This window comes from Eubalaena glacialis, chromosome 7 (genome assembly GCF_028564815.1).
Source record: "Eubalaena glacialis isolate mEubGla1 chromosome 7, mEubGla1.1.hap2.+ XY, whole genome shotgun sequence".
Taxonomy (NCBI): Eukaryota; Metazoa; Chordata; class Mammalia; order Artiodactyla; family Balaenidae; genus Eubalaena; species Eubalaena glacialis.
In genome coordinates this window covers 60,816,026-60,833,786 of record NC_083722.1, presented here as the reverse complement: position 1 = coordinate 60,833,786, position 17,761 = coordinate 60,816,026, and the positions used below count along the sequence as shown (strand labels likewise).

Below are 17,761 nucleotides of genomic sequence, written 5' to 3'. Positions count from 1 at the left end.
AAAAAGCCTAAAGATGCACAAGAAATCTTACCAACAATGGAGGACACTAATTAAATGGTCTCTTGTAGCCCTTGTCCTGTTGGAACCTGAGGTCTCTTGCTGCCTTTTTATATCCACCAGGGGGCAGTGTTCTATTCTGCCTCACAGTTGGCCTCCCCTTTCAGGTCTCGCCTTTCTTTTCTTTTTCCTTTTTTTTTTTTAATTAAAAAATTTTTTTTGGCCACGCTGCACGGCATGTGGGATTTTAGTTCCCCGACCAGGGATCCAACCCAAGCCCCTGCACTGGAAGCACAGAGTCTTAACCACTGGACCACCAGGGAAGTCCCAGAGGTCTTCCCTTTCAAATCCTAGCATTTCAGCTCCTGAAGTGATCCCCAAACTGTGTTTCTCAAACTTTGATTTGACTTCTAGAAATACATCTTACATCTCAACCCCACAGAGACATACATCCGTATGCAACTCTATATATGTATATATAACAAAATTTCATAAAATGGCACTTGTTTTCATAGAGAACAGACCTGTGGTTGCCAAGGGGGAGGGGGGTTGGGAGAGGGATGGATTGGGAGTCTGAGATTAGCAGATGCAAACTATTAAATATAGAATGGATAAACAACAAGGTCCTACTGTGTAACACAGGGAACTATATTCAATATCCTGTGATAAACCATAATGGAAAAGAATATGAAAAAGAATGTATATATGTGTATAACTGAATCACTTTGCTGTACAGCAGAAATTAAGACAACATTGTAAATCAACTATACTTCAATAAAATAAATTTTAAAAAAACACTTTCTATGTGCAATACACTGATATTTCTATTCTCTTTCCTTAAAAAAAGTGCCAGTCGTCACCAAATTGAGTTCATGACCTACAATTTGGGTCGCACATATTGCCTTAGAGTTCATTTAGTCTGGCATCCTGCATATTTATGGATGAAGAGATGCAGGGTTAGAGAGGGATGCTCAGTCATTGTGGGACTCAGAGCAGCACCTAGGATAAGGCTTCAGGGCTTCAGACTTCTGATCTGTTGCTTTCAGCACCACGACATTCCTGTTGAGGGACACCCAGAGCTCCGGCAGGTCACAGCCGTGGGGGGCAGGGTGTGTATGTGTGTGTTCCAGCCCCAGCACACTGAGCTTTGCCACACCTTGTGAAGAGTCCCCTGCAGCAGGGTTTTCTCTTTGGGCATATAACTTATGCAGCTCACCCACTGATTGTCACATTGGTGCCGGCCTCTGGAATCCTGCACGTGGCTCCTCCTTGCCCTGACTTAGCAGTGGTTTGCTTTATAGCCCAGAATCAAGAACGTACACAAACTAAAAGGGTAGGGAGTCAGTTGCCACTGTTGAAGCGTCTGCTTCTGAAATGCGGAGGGTGGAAGTTCTCATGTGGTTCCGTCCTTGCTCTGTAGAATGCCTCCCAGAGGACTTTCGAGATCGATTACGGCCACAACTGCTTCCTCAAGGATGGCCAGCCCTTCCGCTACATCTCGGGAAGCATTCACTATTTCCGCGTGCCCCGTTTCTACTGGAAGGACCGGCTGCTGAAGATGAAGATGGCTGGGCTGAATGCCATCCAGACGTAAGTAGGAGGGCACTGGGCTCTCACCTGGGCCTGGACACCCACACCTGGAGGGAGGGTCCAGCTGCATCTCTCGGTGCAGCTGTTTCATTGCTCAGAACGGGGAATAGCATGGTCTGGGGTCCCGGGAGAGGCTAGTCATGGGCTTGAGTGTCCCTTCTTTAGACAATTAACTACTTCTTCCAGCCTTGAACTTTGTCACCAGACATCATAAAATGGATATCAGCTTGAAAGGGCAAAGGGAAGTAACGATGGTTGAGCGTTTACTGTGTACAGGGCACATTACATGGATGATGCCATTTCTCCAAGGTCACCCTTCTTGTTTGCAGCTGGCGAAACTGAAATTTGCCCAGGCACATGTTTTTGGACAGCGGTCCTGCTGAGATTTGAAGATAAGGGTGTTGGTAGGCAACCATAGCTCCTCTCAGCTCCTAGAGGGATATGCCTTGTTGGGTAGATTCCTGAAACCCAGTTTGTCTTTGTGGTTCTGCTGGGGTGATTCTATGGCCCAAGGTTACAGAATTTTACCCCCAAAACTATCTCTCCTTATCTCTTCTGCTGTTGTAAAGTGACTAATTGAGAAGGAAGTTGGGGTGGCTGGCCACTTTGGTTTTTGTATTGCCTATGTGGATTGCTGATAACTCTTCAAAGATAAAGGGTGAGAAAACCCAGCAGCAGATTCCTGGGACAGATAGTTAGGAAGAATCCCACTTGTTATTCTGGTTCTAGGGCCACTGGGACATGTCTGTAGTTTCAACACTAAGTTCTGGGGGACCGAGACTGTTCCAGGGAACCCTGAAGCCATGGGATTGTGGGAAAAAAACACAAGCCAGGGGTCATCAAAGACACCTTTGTGATGGCAGTGGGTGGCTTCATATTTAAAGTTGTGTCCCAGGGCTTCCCTGGTGGCTCAGTGGTTAAGAATCCACCTGCCAATGCAGGGGATATAGGTTCGAGCCCTGGTCCGGGAAGATCCCACGTGCCGCGGAGCAACTAAGCCCGTGCGCCACAACTACTGAGCTTGCACTCCAGAGCCCACGAGCCACAACTAGTGAAGCCTGCACGCCTAGAGCCTGTGCTCCGCAACAAGAGAAGCCACCACAAGGAGAAGCCCGCACACCACAACGAAGAGTAACCCCCGCTCGCCGCAACTAGAGAAAGCCCGCGCGCAGCAATGAAGACCCAACGCAGCCAAAAGTTTAATTTAAAAAAATAAAATTTTGGGCTTCCCTGGTGGCACAGTGGTTGAGAATCTGCCTGCCAATGCAGGGAACACGGGTTCGAGCCCTGGTCCGGGAAGATCCCACATGCCGCAGAGCAACTGGGCCCGCGAGCCACAACTACTGAGCCTGCGCGTCTGGAGCCTGTTCTCCGCAACAACAGAGGCCGCGATAGTGAGAGGCCCGCGCACCGCGATGAAGAGTGACCCCCGCTTGCCATAACTAGAGAAAGCCCTCGCACAGAAACGAAGACCCAACACAGCAAAAATAAATAAATAAATAAATTTATAAAAAAATAAAAAAATAAAAAAATAAAATAAAATTTTAAAAATAAATAAATAAATAAGTTTGTGTCCCATGCTGCAGGCAGCCCGAGGAGCTGGTTGGAATTTTATTTTATTTTTTATAAATTTATTTATTTATTTTTGGCTGCATTGGGTCTTCATTGGTGCACGCGGGCTTTCTCTAGTTGTGGCGAGCGGGGGCTGCTCTTCATTGTGGTGCGCGGGCTCCTTCTCATTGCGGTGGCTTCTCTTGTTGCGGAGCATGGGCTCTAGGCACGCGGGCTTCAGTAGTTGTGGCACGCGGGCTCAGTAATTGTGGCACGCAGGCTCTAGAGCGCAGGCTCAGTAGTTGTGGCGCACAGGCTTAGTTGCTCCGCGGCATGTGGGATCTTCCCGGACCAGGGCTTGAACCTGTGTCCCCTGCATTGGCAGGCAGATTCTTAACCACTGCGCCACCAGGGAAGTCCCGGAATTTTTGTTATTCTACCTCCTTCGGGCTATTCCTGACAAAATCTTTTGTTAGGAGGACGCAGGGCTTGGAGGTTTTCCCATTTTTATTGAAAAATATTTTTCAAAAAATAAGTATGCCTCTTATTACTTTAGCACAGATATTTTCATTTTTCCTAAGCCCTTACATAGGCATAAGTAATTTTTCCATAGCAGTAATTTGTGTCCATGAACTCTGTATTTATTTTTAAGTCAAGCATTAAATAGGAATGGGCGTTCTTTGAGGGTCATACACTTAAAAGTGTTCCCCACAAGTTTGATTCTCTTGATAGCTGCTGTGGAAACTCAAAAGAAGGCTTCTTTTCTGCGAGTCTGCCTTAGGAAGATGTCTGTGTGTCCTGCGGGTTTATAGTTCTGCAGACTGTTCAGAAATTCATGTAGGACACCTGGATTTTTGAGCTATTTCCAGGAAGGGGCTGTGTGTGTCTTGGCAGGTACGTGGCCTGGAACTTCCACGAGCCCCGGCCAGGACAGTACGAGTTCACTGGGGACCATGACGTGGAGCATTTTATTCAGCTGGCACATGATCTGGGACTGCTGGTCATCCTGAGGCCTGGACCTTACATCTGTGCGGAGTGGGACATGGTGAGTGCGGCTAGACCTGCCCTGCCTGCCTGGTGTGCGGACAGGCAGGGATCTGGGGGAAAGTGAATTAAAGCAACGTTGGTAAGTCTCTAATTCCAGGTAACACGGGCCTGTGACTGAGCAAACCCAGTTGTCTTTTACCTTGGGCAGTGCCCAGGCAGAGAGGAGCAGGGAGGGGTCAGAAAGCATGGGTCCTCCTCTTGGTGGTCACGCACAGAAGTCAGTTTCCTCATCTGTAAAAAGAAGTTCGTGGTGTGGCCTCTCTCTGCCTCACAGGGTAGTTGTGAGGTTAAGTGGAGTAAGCTGTAGAAAAGGCTTTGATTCTCAAAACATTGCATTCATGCAGAGTGATATTATTTTTATTATGTTTACAATTTCTAATTGCCCTGAAAGTTACAACCCAGAAAGCCCAGCTCAAATACCCCTTCTCCGTGACACTTTTCTTCTTTCCCCTCACTGCTAATAGCAATTTCTATCTCTCCTAAGACCTTATCATGGCCTCTTCTTCCTTTTTTTTTTTTTTTTTTTCCCTCTCCTAGGGAGGATTACCTGCTTGGCTACTAGAGAAAGAATCTATTGTTCTCCGTTCTTGTGATCCAGGTAAGTTGTTACAGATGTCATAAGAGAATTTAAGAAAGCTTAGATAATTTATATCAAAAGAGTCAGGTATTTCGAAGGCTGGGGTACTCCTGGGCGAATGCTTCTGAAAGTTTAGCCAAAGTGTGAGTGTTCATCCTCCTCCTCCAGATACTGAATGTTTTAGGAAAGAAGGATTATTCGAACAACTTGACCAGATCTCGCTGATACCCTGGTAACTCTTTGAATTGGCACTGGGCCCTGTTTGCTGTTGACTGGCTGATTTTAATGCTTTCTCTGCCTCTGTTCTTAGAATACGACATGGCTGGTGATGACTCCCAGCTAATCAGAATGGCAGATGTAGTTTCTGCAGTGGTGTCACTGGATTTCTCAGTGGCTGCGGTGTCTTCAGTTCCTTTGTCTACTTTTACAGAGTTATCTGTAAATGATAGGTATTTTTTCTTGTCTAGCTGTAAACCCTGATCAATCTGCAGGTCCCATTTAGCTGCTATTCTTTTTTTTTTTTTTTTTTTTTAATTTTTATTGGAGTACAGTTGATTTACAATGTTGTGTTAGTTTCTGCTGTACAGCAAAGTGAATCAGCTATACATATACATATCTCAACTCTTTTTTAGATTCTTTTCCCATATAGGTCATTACAGAGAATTGAATAGAGTTCTTAGCTGCATTTCTGTCTTCTGAAGGCTTCAGTTTCTCTTGGTGATGAAGCTGGTCATAAGAGCAGCTAACACTGATTAAATTTGCTGTGTAAAAGGCTAGTATATTATGTTCTATATGCATTTCCTTCTTAGTGTACTACCCTCACATTTTACGCTCTTAGTATATTAGTGTTTTTCCACGTTTTATCTCAATTAATCCTTACAGCAACTTTATGACCTATGTACTCTGTTATCCCCATTTGACAATGTAAATGTATAATTGATTAGAACTTAATTTTAAGAAAACTCAACTGTGACAGAGAGGACACATCACTCAGTCATTCAACAAACATTGGTGGATGCCTCCTGCACTGCAGGCTTTTTGTCCTATTGGCAGGGGCAGATACCAGGCATACTGGTCCTTGTCCTCTCAGAGCTCCGCAGAGGAGACAACTCTCGGCAGGACAACTTTTAGCAGACTTTTAGTGCATGTAGCGGCCCCCATTTCAGAAGGTGGTTGTTGAATCCAGTCTGTTTAATCTCTGCTGCCAGCCCCAGGGTAATAGGCTGCGTTGCGTCTCTTTGTAGAAAAAGGCGTGTGATGGTGTTAAACCTGGTTGTCTTCCAGATTACCTTGCAGCTGTGGACAAGTGGTTGGGAGTCCTTCTGCCCAAGATGAGGCCCCTCCTCTATCAGAATGGAGGGCCGATTATAACAGTGCAGGTAACCGCGGAGAGGAGCCTGGCCGGGTCAGTGGAGGTTTCCATCCATCCACATTATATATGGGAACGAAGCAGACATGAGCCTCATATGTCTATTTCTTTCTTTTTTTTTTTTTTTCTTTTTCATTTTTAAAATTGAAGTATAGTTGATTTGCTATGTTGTGTTAGTTTCAGGTGTACAGCAAAGTGATTCCGTCATATACATAGATATGTGTATATATTCTTTTCCAGATTCTTTTCCACTATAAGTTATTACAAGATATTGAATATAGTTCCCTGTGCTATACAGTAGGTCCTTGCTGTTTATCTTCATATGTCTATTTCTTTAAGAGGCAATGCCACAGATGGTGCTTTGATTTAAATTGCATTTTGGGGAGGCATTACCATTTTTGAATGCTTGCTGTGTGAGACTCTCTGCTGGATGCCCTACAAATGCTATTCAGTTATTCCAACCACCATCTTCAAAGAGGTTAAGTGACTTGGCCAAGGTCACGCAGCTGGCAGATGTTGCAGCCTGGCTCCTCTCCAGTGCCACATTGCCTTCTGGCCACAGGGATGCAGCATGGACTGACCCACTTTGGTGTCTGCACTGCCTAGGCCGTCAGTTTCCATGGGTGTGGAAAGAGGATGCAGTGAATTGGGGCCACTGTGTTTTCTCTCCCACATTCTGCCCTCACTTTCCTTCTTCCATGTGTTTTTCACTTTGCAGTGACTGGTAGATTGTGAGGTATATCACGTGACAAGAATTTTCCAAGTGAAAAATCGGTACACTTGACCTGCGATGATTTTTGATGTTTGTAAAAATACTTAGGTAAAACAAAACCATGTCTGTTGGTCATTTACCAAGGATGCTCTTATTGCAAATAATACGTTATGTAAAACTGGCTGCATCCCAGACCAGCAAGGGGGTGCGTGCGGCGCTCCCTAGGGGAGCGTGGGCCCGATTTCCTTCTTGTGAACAGCACTGTGGAGTGTTTGCAAGGGACGGTCATTGTGGGGAGGGAGCCTGGCCATTTCCATGCCCTTCAGATATGAGAGGGCTGGGCTGGCCAGGGTGCCCTGCGTGGTGGAGAGAGACCAGGCTGCTACTCCCAGAGAGGTGTACTGATAGCACTCACTGCCCCTCACCTGTCCTGAGTCTGTACCAGTTAAGCTTACAGGAGCCCATTTTCCTGTATGAAGATTTCAAGGCTGAAACTGGATGTATCTGCATAGCTGGGTCTTCTTCCTTTCTCTTGATCTCAGGTTTTCCTCAATTTCCCTTGCTTTTTAGTCTCTGCGTCTGCCAAAATCACTTTCAATTTTTGCTGACGGCTTTTCTGTACCTTTTGGTTATTGAAATGCACCACAATGTCAACAAATATGAACTGTGCAGGGGAGAGCAAAGTTGACTGTCTTGGGGGGCATTTCCTCCTATGTCCATCCCTGGCAACCTCAGATGACTTGAACTTGACCGTGGATCCTGCCGGAGGACTCAGCTTCCTCCTCTCCCTTACCCCCCTCACATCTCCACCTGCTCAAATCCCACCTAATCCTTTTGCCCCTTGATAATTAGGAGTGGGGGCCTTCCACCCACAAATTTGCTTCATACAATTCATGAGGGATTAGCCCTGTTTATACCTGCTGTTTTGGAAGAGTAACAACTGAAAACATCTGCAGTGTTTTGTTGCTTTATTCAGGAGCTTACAGGGTGAGATAATTATTCTAGAACAAAGACCTGCAACCTGCAAACCTGGCCCTCTGCCTGTGTTTGTAAATAAAGGCCACTGGCACATGGCCACGCCCGACCATTTATATATTGTCTGGGGCTGCTTGTGAACCACAATAGCAGAGTTCAGTAGTTGAGACAGAGACATATGGCCAAAAAGCTCCAAATATTTACTCTCTGGCCCTTTATAGAAAAAGTTGGCGAACTCCTACTCTGGAAAAATCAGCGTTCCTCTGAGGCTAACTGCAACTTCGTCTATGAGTCTCAAAGCCCTTTTCTGTGTGTTTCTCCCCTCACCTCCCCCGCCTCCACACACACCTCTTCTTTCCTCTCGTTGGCAATGATAAAGAACTTGACTATACGCTTTATTGCCAGCTTTCTGAGCACTTACCAGGTGCCAGGTATTGTGCAAAAGCCCTATTCGTGTATTGGCTCAGTGAATCCTCATACAACCCAGTGAGGTAGGTACACTCACTTCGTACAGACAAAGAGACATTTTACAGGTGGAGCCACCTGGATAAGAAGAGGCAGAGCTGAGGTTTGCACAGGAACTCTTGGGCCTCTGACGTCTGTGCCTGTGACCGCAGCACTAAGCTGTCTTGCGAATGTTGAGCTTTTCTCTTTCTCTAAAAACCTAACCAAATTAGGTATATGCATTTATTACAATCCTGTTTAAAATACAGTCCTGTATTTTATCTTAATACATGATGATAATGGATAAATAAGATTTGGAAGAGTAAGTGAAAATCAATGACATTGGCTTGGGGCGTGGCCAGAAAAGAACGAGAGGTGCAGAGGCTCTGGACCCTCTTAGTTGCTAAAGCTGACCCTTAAATTTAGCTCTGAATTTCTTGGCAGCCAGATGATGAAGGAAGACACAGTCATTTAAGTAGCTCTTAATTAAAGAGGAGAAAAAAGAAAATGAGGGGGACAGTACCTTACCAGTATTTGCAAAGCTTTTCTTAAGATTTATTTCAATTATTTCCAAAGGGACTTCTGAGGCACTAATCAGAGTATCAGGATCAGTCATCCAAGGGGAGTTTCCTTTTCTGTGTGAGTGGCAAACACCTATTGCAGGATGGCTTCATGACCTGTGAAGCCCTTGATACTGGCCTACCACTACATGTTTTGCTGCTTCTTTTTTTTTTTTTAATTTAATTTATTATTTTTTTTTTTTGGCTGCACCTCACGGCATATAGGATCCTAGTTCCCCGACCAGGGATGGAACCCGCGTCCCCTGCACTGGAAGCGCAGAGTCTTAATCACTGGACCTCCAGAGAAGTCCTTGTTTTACTTCTTTTTTTTTTTTTTTAATTTATTTATTTATTTAATTTATTTTATTTTTGGCTGCGTTGGGTCTTCGTTGCTGCACATGGGCTTTCTCTGGTTGCGGCGAGCAGGGGCTACTCTTCGTTGCAGAGCATAGGCTCTAGGTGCACAGGCTTCAGTAGTTGTGGCTCGCGGGTTCTAGAGCGCAGGCTCAGTGGTTGTGGCACTTGGGCTTAGTTGCTCCGCAACATGTGGGATCTTCCCGGACCAGGGCTTGAACCCATGTCCCCTGCATTGGTGGGTGGATTCTTAACCACTGTGCCACCAGGGAAGCCCTGTTTTGCTTCTTGAACCCATAACATGAAAGTATAGTCAGAGGGATTCTCGCTGAGAAAACCATCGTGCATTAAACCATTTGGGAGGAGGTGCTTTCCAGATGATGATGATGGTGTCTAGTTCTTCTACATCACTCCCTACTCCCTTCCCACTCCCTGACTCTGTCCATAGGCTTCATGGAGCTACTAGTAATTTTGCCAACAGCATACTCCTTGCAGGAACACTCTCTACCTCTCCCGCTTCCTTGACCAGCGAGTGCCTTTCTGTCTAGAGCTGCCTCGGGCAACCGCTCCGGGGAAGCTTCCTTAGCCATCTCTTCCAGCCACTCTCAGACTGGGCATCTCTTTTCTGGGGGCTCACAGTTTCTTATGCTCATGTTCGAAGGCCACGTATCCCTAGGATCACAAAAATTTGTTTGCGTTGTGTGCAGGTAGAAATTGTTATGTGTGGGAAATTTTTAAATTTTTGTAAAATTGTGAAGTATACCACACACACATTAATGTGCAATAATGAAGCATTATGATGAGAACAGCCACAGAATGACCACCCAAGATGGAAAATGGTACGTGGCCAGGACCCTGGAAGCTTCCCAGGTGTCCTTCTTAATCACATCCCACTTCTTCTCACTGTTCTGACTTTCGTAGCCGTCAGCTTCTTGCTTTTCTTTACACTTTTACCAATTATGTGCACACCAAGACTTGATAGTTTGGTTTTGACTGATTTGGATTTTCTATTCGGGAAATTGAATCATCTGTATTTTTCAGTGTCATGCTTCTTTCACCAACCTCTATACCTCTAAGATTCTTTGGTGTATTGGATTTTTTGGTGTATCTGGTGTATTGGAAATAAATGAAGATCATTCATTTTATTGCTTTAGAGCAATGTTGCTTAACCTTTTCTTCATTGTTGCCCATTAAAGATCCTCTCTAGACATATTTTTCTAATTGCCCCCCATGAAATTTTAATACCTGAGATATACTGTATAATTGTACATATATCTGTACTTTATATGAAAAATAAGGTGTTTTTTTTTTAATCCTATAAAAATCAGCTCCCACCTCCTTGGGGATGCTCTCCACCTCATTGAGAATGGGCACTTCAGAGCAGGGGTTACCACCCTCAGCACTATTGTCATTGTACCCAATAATTCTTTGTTGTGGAAGCTGACAATGCAGGATCTCTAGCAACATCCTTTGGCCTCTACCCACTGAATTAACAGATGATTTTTCCATTTTTCTTCATTTTTTAATATTTCTGCCATGGAAAGTATTATTTATGTAATGTTTAAAGTATCGGTTACCTATTATAGGGGAGAATATCACTACAATCTGAAAACTAACACATTGGTTGTTTTCCTTATTTCTGGGAGGTATTAGAAGGTAGGTTTTTATGCTGAGTTGCTTTTTGGAAAATGAGTTTTGAGGACTGAGTGTAGGAGATATTTGGGGGTATTACTAAGCCTTGTCATCTCAGAGATGTGCAGGTAGTTTCTCTAAACAAAAGCTTGCCTTCGGACGTTGGAGTCTCCTGATTTCTTTCCCCTCCTCTTTTTAAATTTGCAGGTTGAAAATGAATATGGCAGCTACTATACCTGTGATTACAACTACCTGCGTTTCCTGCAGAAGCGTTTCCAGTACCACATGGGTGAGGACGTGCTTCTGTTCACCACGGACGGGGTGCATGAGAGGCTCCTGCAGTGCGGGGCACTGCAGGGGCTCTATGCCACCGTGGACTTCGGAGCAGGTTGGTGTCTACAGTCACAGAAACCCAGCTGAGCAGGCAGGTTTGGGCTTTTTACTCCATCGGTCGTTCTAGGCAGCTGTTGTTCAAGTGGCAAGGGCATATCGAGTGAGATTTCCCAAATTTTCCTGTATCTGGTAACTGGTAAAATAGAATACCTGATAATGCACCCCTCCATTGCAGAGATCATTTTATGTCAGCTGAGTTGGCCCTTAGGTCAAGAGCTCCATTTCCAGCCCTGGCGGAGCTGGCTGCAGCCTGGAGTCCTGTTCTCTTAGGGGCTGCCTGCCAGGAGCAGTTCCAGGTTGAGGAGCTCCACCTTTCAGGCTCTGTCTGGGATGTGCTGCTCTTCCCTGCTCCCCCGTCCTCCGAGTCGTGGCTGGATGCTCGGGCTGGGTCGTGGCCATCGTGAACTCTGAGGCCAGCCCTGGGGTTCGGGGAACTTAACCTGGCACTTCCGTTTTCTTTCTACATAAACTCATAACGCTGGGAACTGTAATGGGCCGGAGGTGGTTTGGCAGATGCTACAAAAAATCGTCTTGCCTGATGCATTAGTGCTGTGTAAGCTGCTGAGGTTCCACACATGAAAGGAGGGCTGGGATGCTTCGGGCTGTAATGACATTAAGAAATCTTCATGTAGGTTGAGAGCAGCTTTCACAAAAGGCATGGCAGCTAAATGCAGTGTGTGATCCTGGCCTTTTTTTTCCGTGTTTTTTTTTCTTTTCTTGGTTGTTGTTGTTATGAAGGACATTATTGAGGCAATTGAAATCTTTGAATAAAGCCTTTAGATTAGATAATAGTATTCTATCCATGTTAATTTCCTGTTTTTTATCATTGTATTCTGTTTATTTAAAGAATACCCTTGCCCTTAGGGGATACACAATGAAATATCTAGGGGTAAGGGGCCATTCTGTCTGCAAATTATTCTCAAATGGCTCAGAAAAAAATATGTATATTCATATAGAGAGGGAAAACCTGATAAATGTGATAAAATGTTAACAATTGGGGAACCTGGGTGAAGGGAATATGAGTTCTTTGTACTATTCTCACAGCTTTTCTATAAGTTTGAAATTATTTCAAAATGAAAAGTTACTGCCCCGCCCAAAAAGACCAGCTCTTCAAGTAGCGTAAGGATCCCACTGTTCTCCCATCTGAGGGATGAGACGCACATCCAGCGTTGCCTTCTCTTGAGAAGGATGTACAGAAAACTGAAGTTGCATTTTTAAAAAGATTCTTCTACACTACCAACAAGGAAATTACTGGCTCTGAGTGAATTGAGTGTTTCTAGAAACATGGTACGTTGCTCAGAGCATTTGGTGATGAAATAACTCATCTACAAAGAGCTGCACAGGAAGTGGGATGCTGGTTTCGTCCACTTTGGCACACTTCCCAACACAGTGATGAAAAAGCACAGTATTTTTCTGTTGGGAGGAACAAATTGAAGATTATTATGAGTTAGTTGTAAGCATTATTTGTATGTAGGGTGACAGCACATACAAATAATGCTTCTGCTGTGGGTTCAAGGACAGACACTCAAGACCAGTGTACCTGGGGCAGGTGGGGCTGTGGTAGCTTCATTCATTTGTGTGCGAGAGGGGCAGTGCCTGGGGTCAGATCCCAGGAGAGGCGCCTGAGAGCAACATTTAAAGATCTGGAAGCTACCGAATGCTTAATAGTGAGAAATTTACAGCCATAAAATAAATAAGATTCCATTCTTTCTTGATCAGCACATTCTCTTCTGAAAGCTGGCCTTACAGAGAAGCCCAAGGCTTGTCTAAGAGCAAGGTGTTTTTGGAGACTGGGCTGATGTCCCTTTCACACTGGGACACCCACTGCGGGAACTGGACTGTGCAGTGTGGGGTCAGGGTGTCCTCTGCTCTGGCTGGGAAGCACTGTGCGTGTTCACTGATGTAAAGCAGCCCATTACCTCTCTGGGGAGAAACGCTTTCTGTCTTTAGAGGTGGAGGGGAGAACAGAGACGTGGGAAGCAAGATGAGATACAGGCATCCTAATGGAATATTTCAGAAGAAAAAATTGAGTTCGCGAGTGGTCTGGAATGACTGTTGATGTACAAATTAAAATTCAGAGTATACTCCATGATTCAGGGATAAACGTAATTAGAGCACGTTTGTCCCTTTGATTTGTTAATTAAGTGGCAGATATTTGTGCCACTATGGTGTGTATGGCGCTGTGGAGCTGACCAGGAAGTATGTTCAAAGCAGGGCTATCCTGTAGGGAGCAGCTAGGTCAACCAGATGTCTGAGTGAAGAGAGAGAGAGAGAGAGAGAGAGAGAGAGAGAGAGAGAGAGAGAGAGAGAGAGAGAGAGAGAGAGAGAGAGAGAGACAGAGACAGAGACAGAGACAGAGACAGAGACAGAGAGACACACACACACACACACACACCAGCCGTGTGTCCAGGTGCTGGGGACACAGAGGAAGCACAAAGCCTGTGCCGTGATCTCCCATAGGAAAGCAGTCAGGAGAGGCCCGGGCACTGTTCACAGAGGAAGCATCATTCTGTGGTCCCCACGGTCCGTCAAATGGATGGTCTGAGTCCCCACCTAAAGCTAGCTTGGAGGTGTGCAAGCCCCTGGGGGTGCGGGGAAGGGCGGGGGCCTCGGGCGCAAGTCCTACAAAGGAATCTTTTTATTTAACTTCTTGTCATTCCCATGGCTGACCATTCTTCTCCCTCTCATTTTTCAGGTGTCAACATCACAGCTGCTTTCCTAATCCAGAGGAAGAGTGAACCCAAAGGACCCTTGGTAAGAATCAGGCGTGAGGCGTGAGGAGACTGTTTGCTTGTACTAACTTCATTACTGCTGCTGGGAGAGAGCGATTAAGTGCTGTGGAAGGTGGGAATGGATCCTTGGTTTCTCTGGGTCTGAGGTCAGCAGCTGATGGGAGTGTAGAGACCCCCTTCTGGACACATGGAAACAGCAGAAGCAGTGCTGCTACTTGACACTGAGGCCCTGCACTGGAGGGGGGCAGAATGGGGGCCAAAGTGAACATCCCGCCTCCATCAGGTTCTGCGCTCTTGCGTACCTCATCGTATTTGGTCCTCGTGCCAGCCCTCATAGGTAGTATCATTGTCTCCATTTTCAGTGAAGCTCAGAGACCATGTCACTTGCCCAGGGTCGTACAGCTGGTGAGTGGCAGGGCCAGGATCTGAGTTCAGGTCTGTGTTTCTTGAAAGCTCTTTGTGACAGAGCTTCTCCACCTTTAGTGTGCTTACAAACCACGTGGGACTCTTGCTAAAATGCAAACGTTGATCTGTTGGGTCTGGGAGGGGATTGAGATTCTGCATTTCTGACAAGCAACCAGGTGACATGGGGATGTAGGGTTGCTGACCACTCTGGGAGCCGCGGGGCTCTGTGACATGCTGTGTAGGCGCCTGGGAGGTGGAGACGGCGGCCAGGTCCTGGCGGGTGTGCTCAGCCCATCAACGATGCAGCCCTCTCTGTGCTTCCCTTCTCCTTGCAGTTGTGGCAGTTGTCCTTCTCACTTGGCCCCGTGTAAGGGGGAATATCCTGTGCCTTCCCTGCAGCAAGTCAGGCTGCCCCGCCTGTGTACCCACCTTTGTACAAAGCAGCCTTTCTGAACCTGGTCTCTGCTTCGTGAGCCATGCAGAACCCGAGTTCCCGTGGAGCTATTTCCTGGAGCCTGAGACAAGAAGGCCCCAGAACACGTCCAGATTTCTCTTTCCTTCTATAGATCAAGGGCTTGGCAGGGTCATGCCCAACAGAAACATGAAGTGCTTGGGGCCTGCTTGGCAGAATATTTGGACAAGTCTACCTCACTTTAAGTCAACCTGAGATCTGAAAATCTGGATTCACACAAAGGGTGAATTTGGAGCTAATTATTTTATAAACATTTTGTCATCTGATTCTTTTGCCCAACAAACTTTCCTACCATATTCAAACTGGGGATTGGTTAACAAGATTTTGATGCAGGTACCACTTTTCAGGGACACCTATATTGTCCGCACCTGAGACCTGAGTTTAAGCAATGCTATATGGGATGTCCTCATTGGTCCCCCAGCTCCAGGTAAAGCAGTGAATGTCAGCTCCTCTCCCCACCTGTTCCTCGGTAGAGAACCTAGGGCAGTAGTTACTGAGAAGCCCAGCATGTAGAGGTCTTAAGTCTATCCTAAGCTCCGTATCCCTTTCTCTTTTCAGGTCAATTCTGAATTCTACACTGGCTGGTTAGACCACTGGGGCCAACCTCACTCAACAGTCAAGACTAAAGTGGTGGCTTCCTCCCTTCACGATATTCTTTCCCAAGGGGCCAGTGTGAACATGTGAGTGTTATTTTTCGGAGGGGAGGCTGTTCTCCGTAGATGTGGGCTCATGGTGAAGTACTGTCTGTTCTCTTGTTTCCTTGTAGGTACATGTTTATAGGTGGCACCAATTTTGCCTATTGGAATGGTAAGAGCAATTTAACATCTGTTTGTAGAATCTAATCCTAAAATGTTTCTGGTACTTGATTTTTGGAGGCGTGTGCCTATGGACAATTGTTATTTTCTATTTTTGTTTGCTTTCTCCCAAATTTTCTAATATATAAGAATTGCCTATATAATTTAAAAAATCATTTTTCTTTTATTTATTAAGAAAAGGAGAGAAATGTTGAATTTACTTTTCTATTGAGAACTGATTTTAAAAAATTGAGTATCCAGGTGTTATGAAATAATCAATGTTATATAAATGAGGAACTGCATTATGATGATTATAAATTACCCTTCTATACTTGTTTTAGATGCGCACAAATTACTTGTTCTTTTAAAATTTAATTCAGAATTTTAATTTAATTTACAAATGTGTTATAGAATCATAGAAATGGAATATTTTTCATATGTAAATACAAATCTTTCAAAGTTTTCTTTTTTTATTTTATTGAAGTATAGTTGGTTTACAATGTTGTGGTAGTTTCAGGTGTACAGCAAAGTGATTCAGATATAGATAGATATAGATATATAGATATGTATTGTTTTTCAGATTCTTTTCCCTAATAGGTTATTATAAAATATTGAGTATAGTTCTCTGGCTATACAGTAGGTCAAAAAATCATTTTTCCTTAAAAAAAAATTTAAGAGACATAACTTGTACGTTTAGAAGCTATTGTTTTAAATCAAGCTAGTCGGGCAGGTCATAGTCTCTGGCTATAACTTACTTGTTCATATATTCTGGTCTTTTTTTTTAAAAAAAAACACTTTGTTTTGTTGAGATATAATTCACATACCATAAAATTCATGATTTGGGGAATTTCCTGGCTGTCCAGTGGTTAGGACTCCGTGCTCTCACTGCCGAAGGCCTGGGTTTGATCCTTGGTTGGGGAACTAAGACCCCACAAGCCACATGGTGCGGCCAAAAAAATAAATAAATAAATTCATGATTTTAAAGTACACGATTCAGTGGTGTTTAGTTTATCACAAACTTGTGCAGCCATTATCACCATCTAATTCCAGAACATTTTCATTACCCCAAAAAGAAACCTCGTACCCAAGAAATGCCCCACTCTCCCTCCTCCCAGCCCCTGGCAACCACTAGTCTACTCTCTGTCTTTATGGATTTGCCTATTCTGGACATTTCATACGAAGAGAACCATACAATTTGTGGTCTTTTGTGTTTGACTTCTTTCATACAGCATAATCTTCTCAAGGTTCATCTATATTGTACTGTGTATCAGGACTTCATTCCTTTTTATTGCCGAATAATATTCTATTATGTGGATATACCACATTTTGTTTATCCATTCATCAACTGATGGACATTTGGGATGTTCCCCCTTTTGGGCCATTATGAATAATGTTCCTATGAACATTGATGTTTAAGTATTTGTTTGAACCCCTGTTTCAATTCTTTTGGCTGTACACCTAGGAGTGGGATTGCTGGTTCATATGGTAACTAACTCTATATTTAGAGTTAGAGGAACTGCCACAGTGTTTTCTAAAGCAGCTGCACCATTTTACATTCCTATATGGCCTATATGGTCTTTTTTTTTAGTAGGAAAAATTATGGTAAAATTCTCTTCATTGCCATTGACTTTTGCAAAGACAAATCATCCTATATTGATTTTCTCTAAGCCTCGTTCCCCACATCTCTCCACATCTGAATTTTCCTCTAGGAGTCATTGAGGATGCTCTACAGTTGAGTTTTGGAAGCCTATTTGGACCTCAGTCTCCTGGTGTTAGTAATTGGACACTATCAGCTCTTAATGAAGTTTCTTCTTCAAACTGCTATCTTTTGTGCAGGGCAGGATGGTCAAGGAGAAGACTTTGGTTAAAGTATTATTAATATTATTATTAGAGCCAAAAAATGGAGATAATGCAAAGTTCAAATGTCATTTCTTAAAAGATAGTAGTGTGCCAAGGTTGGTAACTGAAGTTAGATCAGCTCTGTGTCTGTCTTCCCCTTAGAAACACTTCAGACTTTGTGATGCCTTTTGCATTCAGAAGGTAGGGATTCCTCCTAGCTTCCATCCATGGAACCGAGACCAGTCACCAATCCAGGAATAAAGACTGATATTTTTTGAAACTTTACGGTTCATGAAACAATTTTTTATATCCTATTAT

At 44.4% G+C, this 17,761-nt stretch overlaps 1 protein-coding gene across 4 annotated transcripts in view; it reads left to right on the top strand.

Annotated features, from left to right (window-relative positions):
* The window catches only part of GLB1 (galactosidase beta 1), a 90,998-nt gene that overhangs the window by 21,619 nt on the left and 51,618 nt on the right, over positions 1 to 17,761 (top strand). For all 4 annotated transcript variants that reach the window (XM_061196465.1, XM_061196464.1, XM_061196466.1 and 1 more), the window contains exons 2-9: positions 1,418 to 1,587; positions 4,033 to 4,183; positions 4,723 to 4,783; positions 6,047 to 6,141; positions 11,016 to 11,196; positions 13,897 to 13,955; positions 15,369 to 15,490; positions 15,577 to 15,617. In XM_061196465.1, coding sequence (XP_061052448.1) covers positions 1,418 to 1,587; positions 4,033 to 4,183; positions 4,723 to 4,783; positions 6,047 to 6,141; positions 11,016 to 11,196; positions 13,897 to 13,955; positions 15,369 to 15,490; positions 15,577 to 15,617 — 880 coding nt within the window. The remainder of the gene's footprint in view (positions 1 to 1,417; positions 1,588 to 4,032; positions 4,184 to 4,722; positions 4,784 to 6,046; positions 6,142 to 11,015; positions 11,197 to 13,896; positions 13,956 to 15,368; positions 15,491 to 15,576; positions 15,618 to 17,761) is intronic.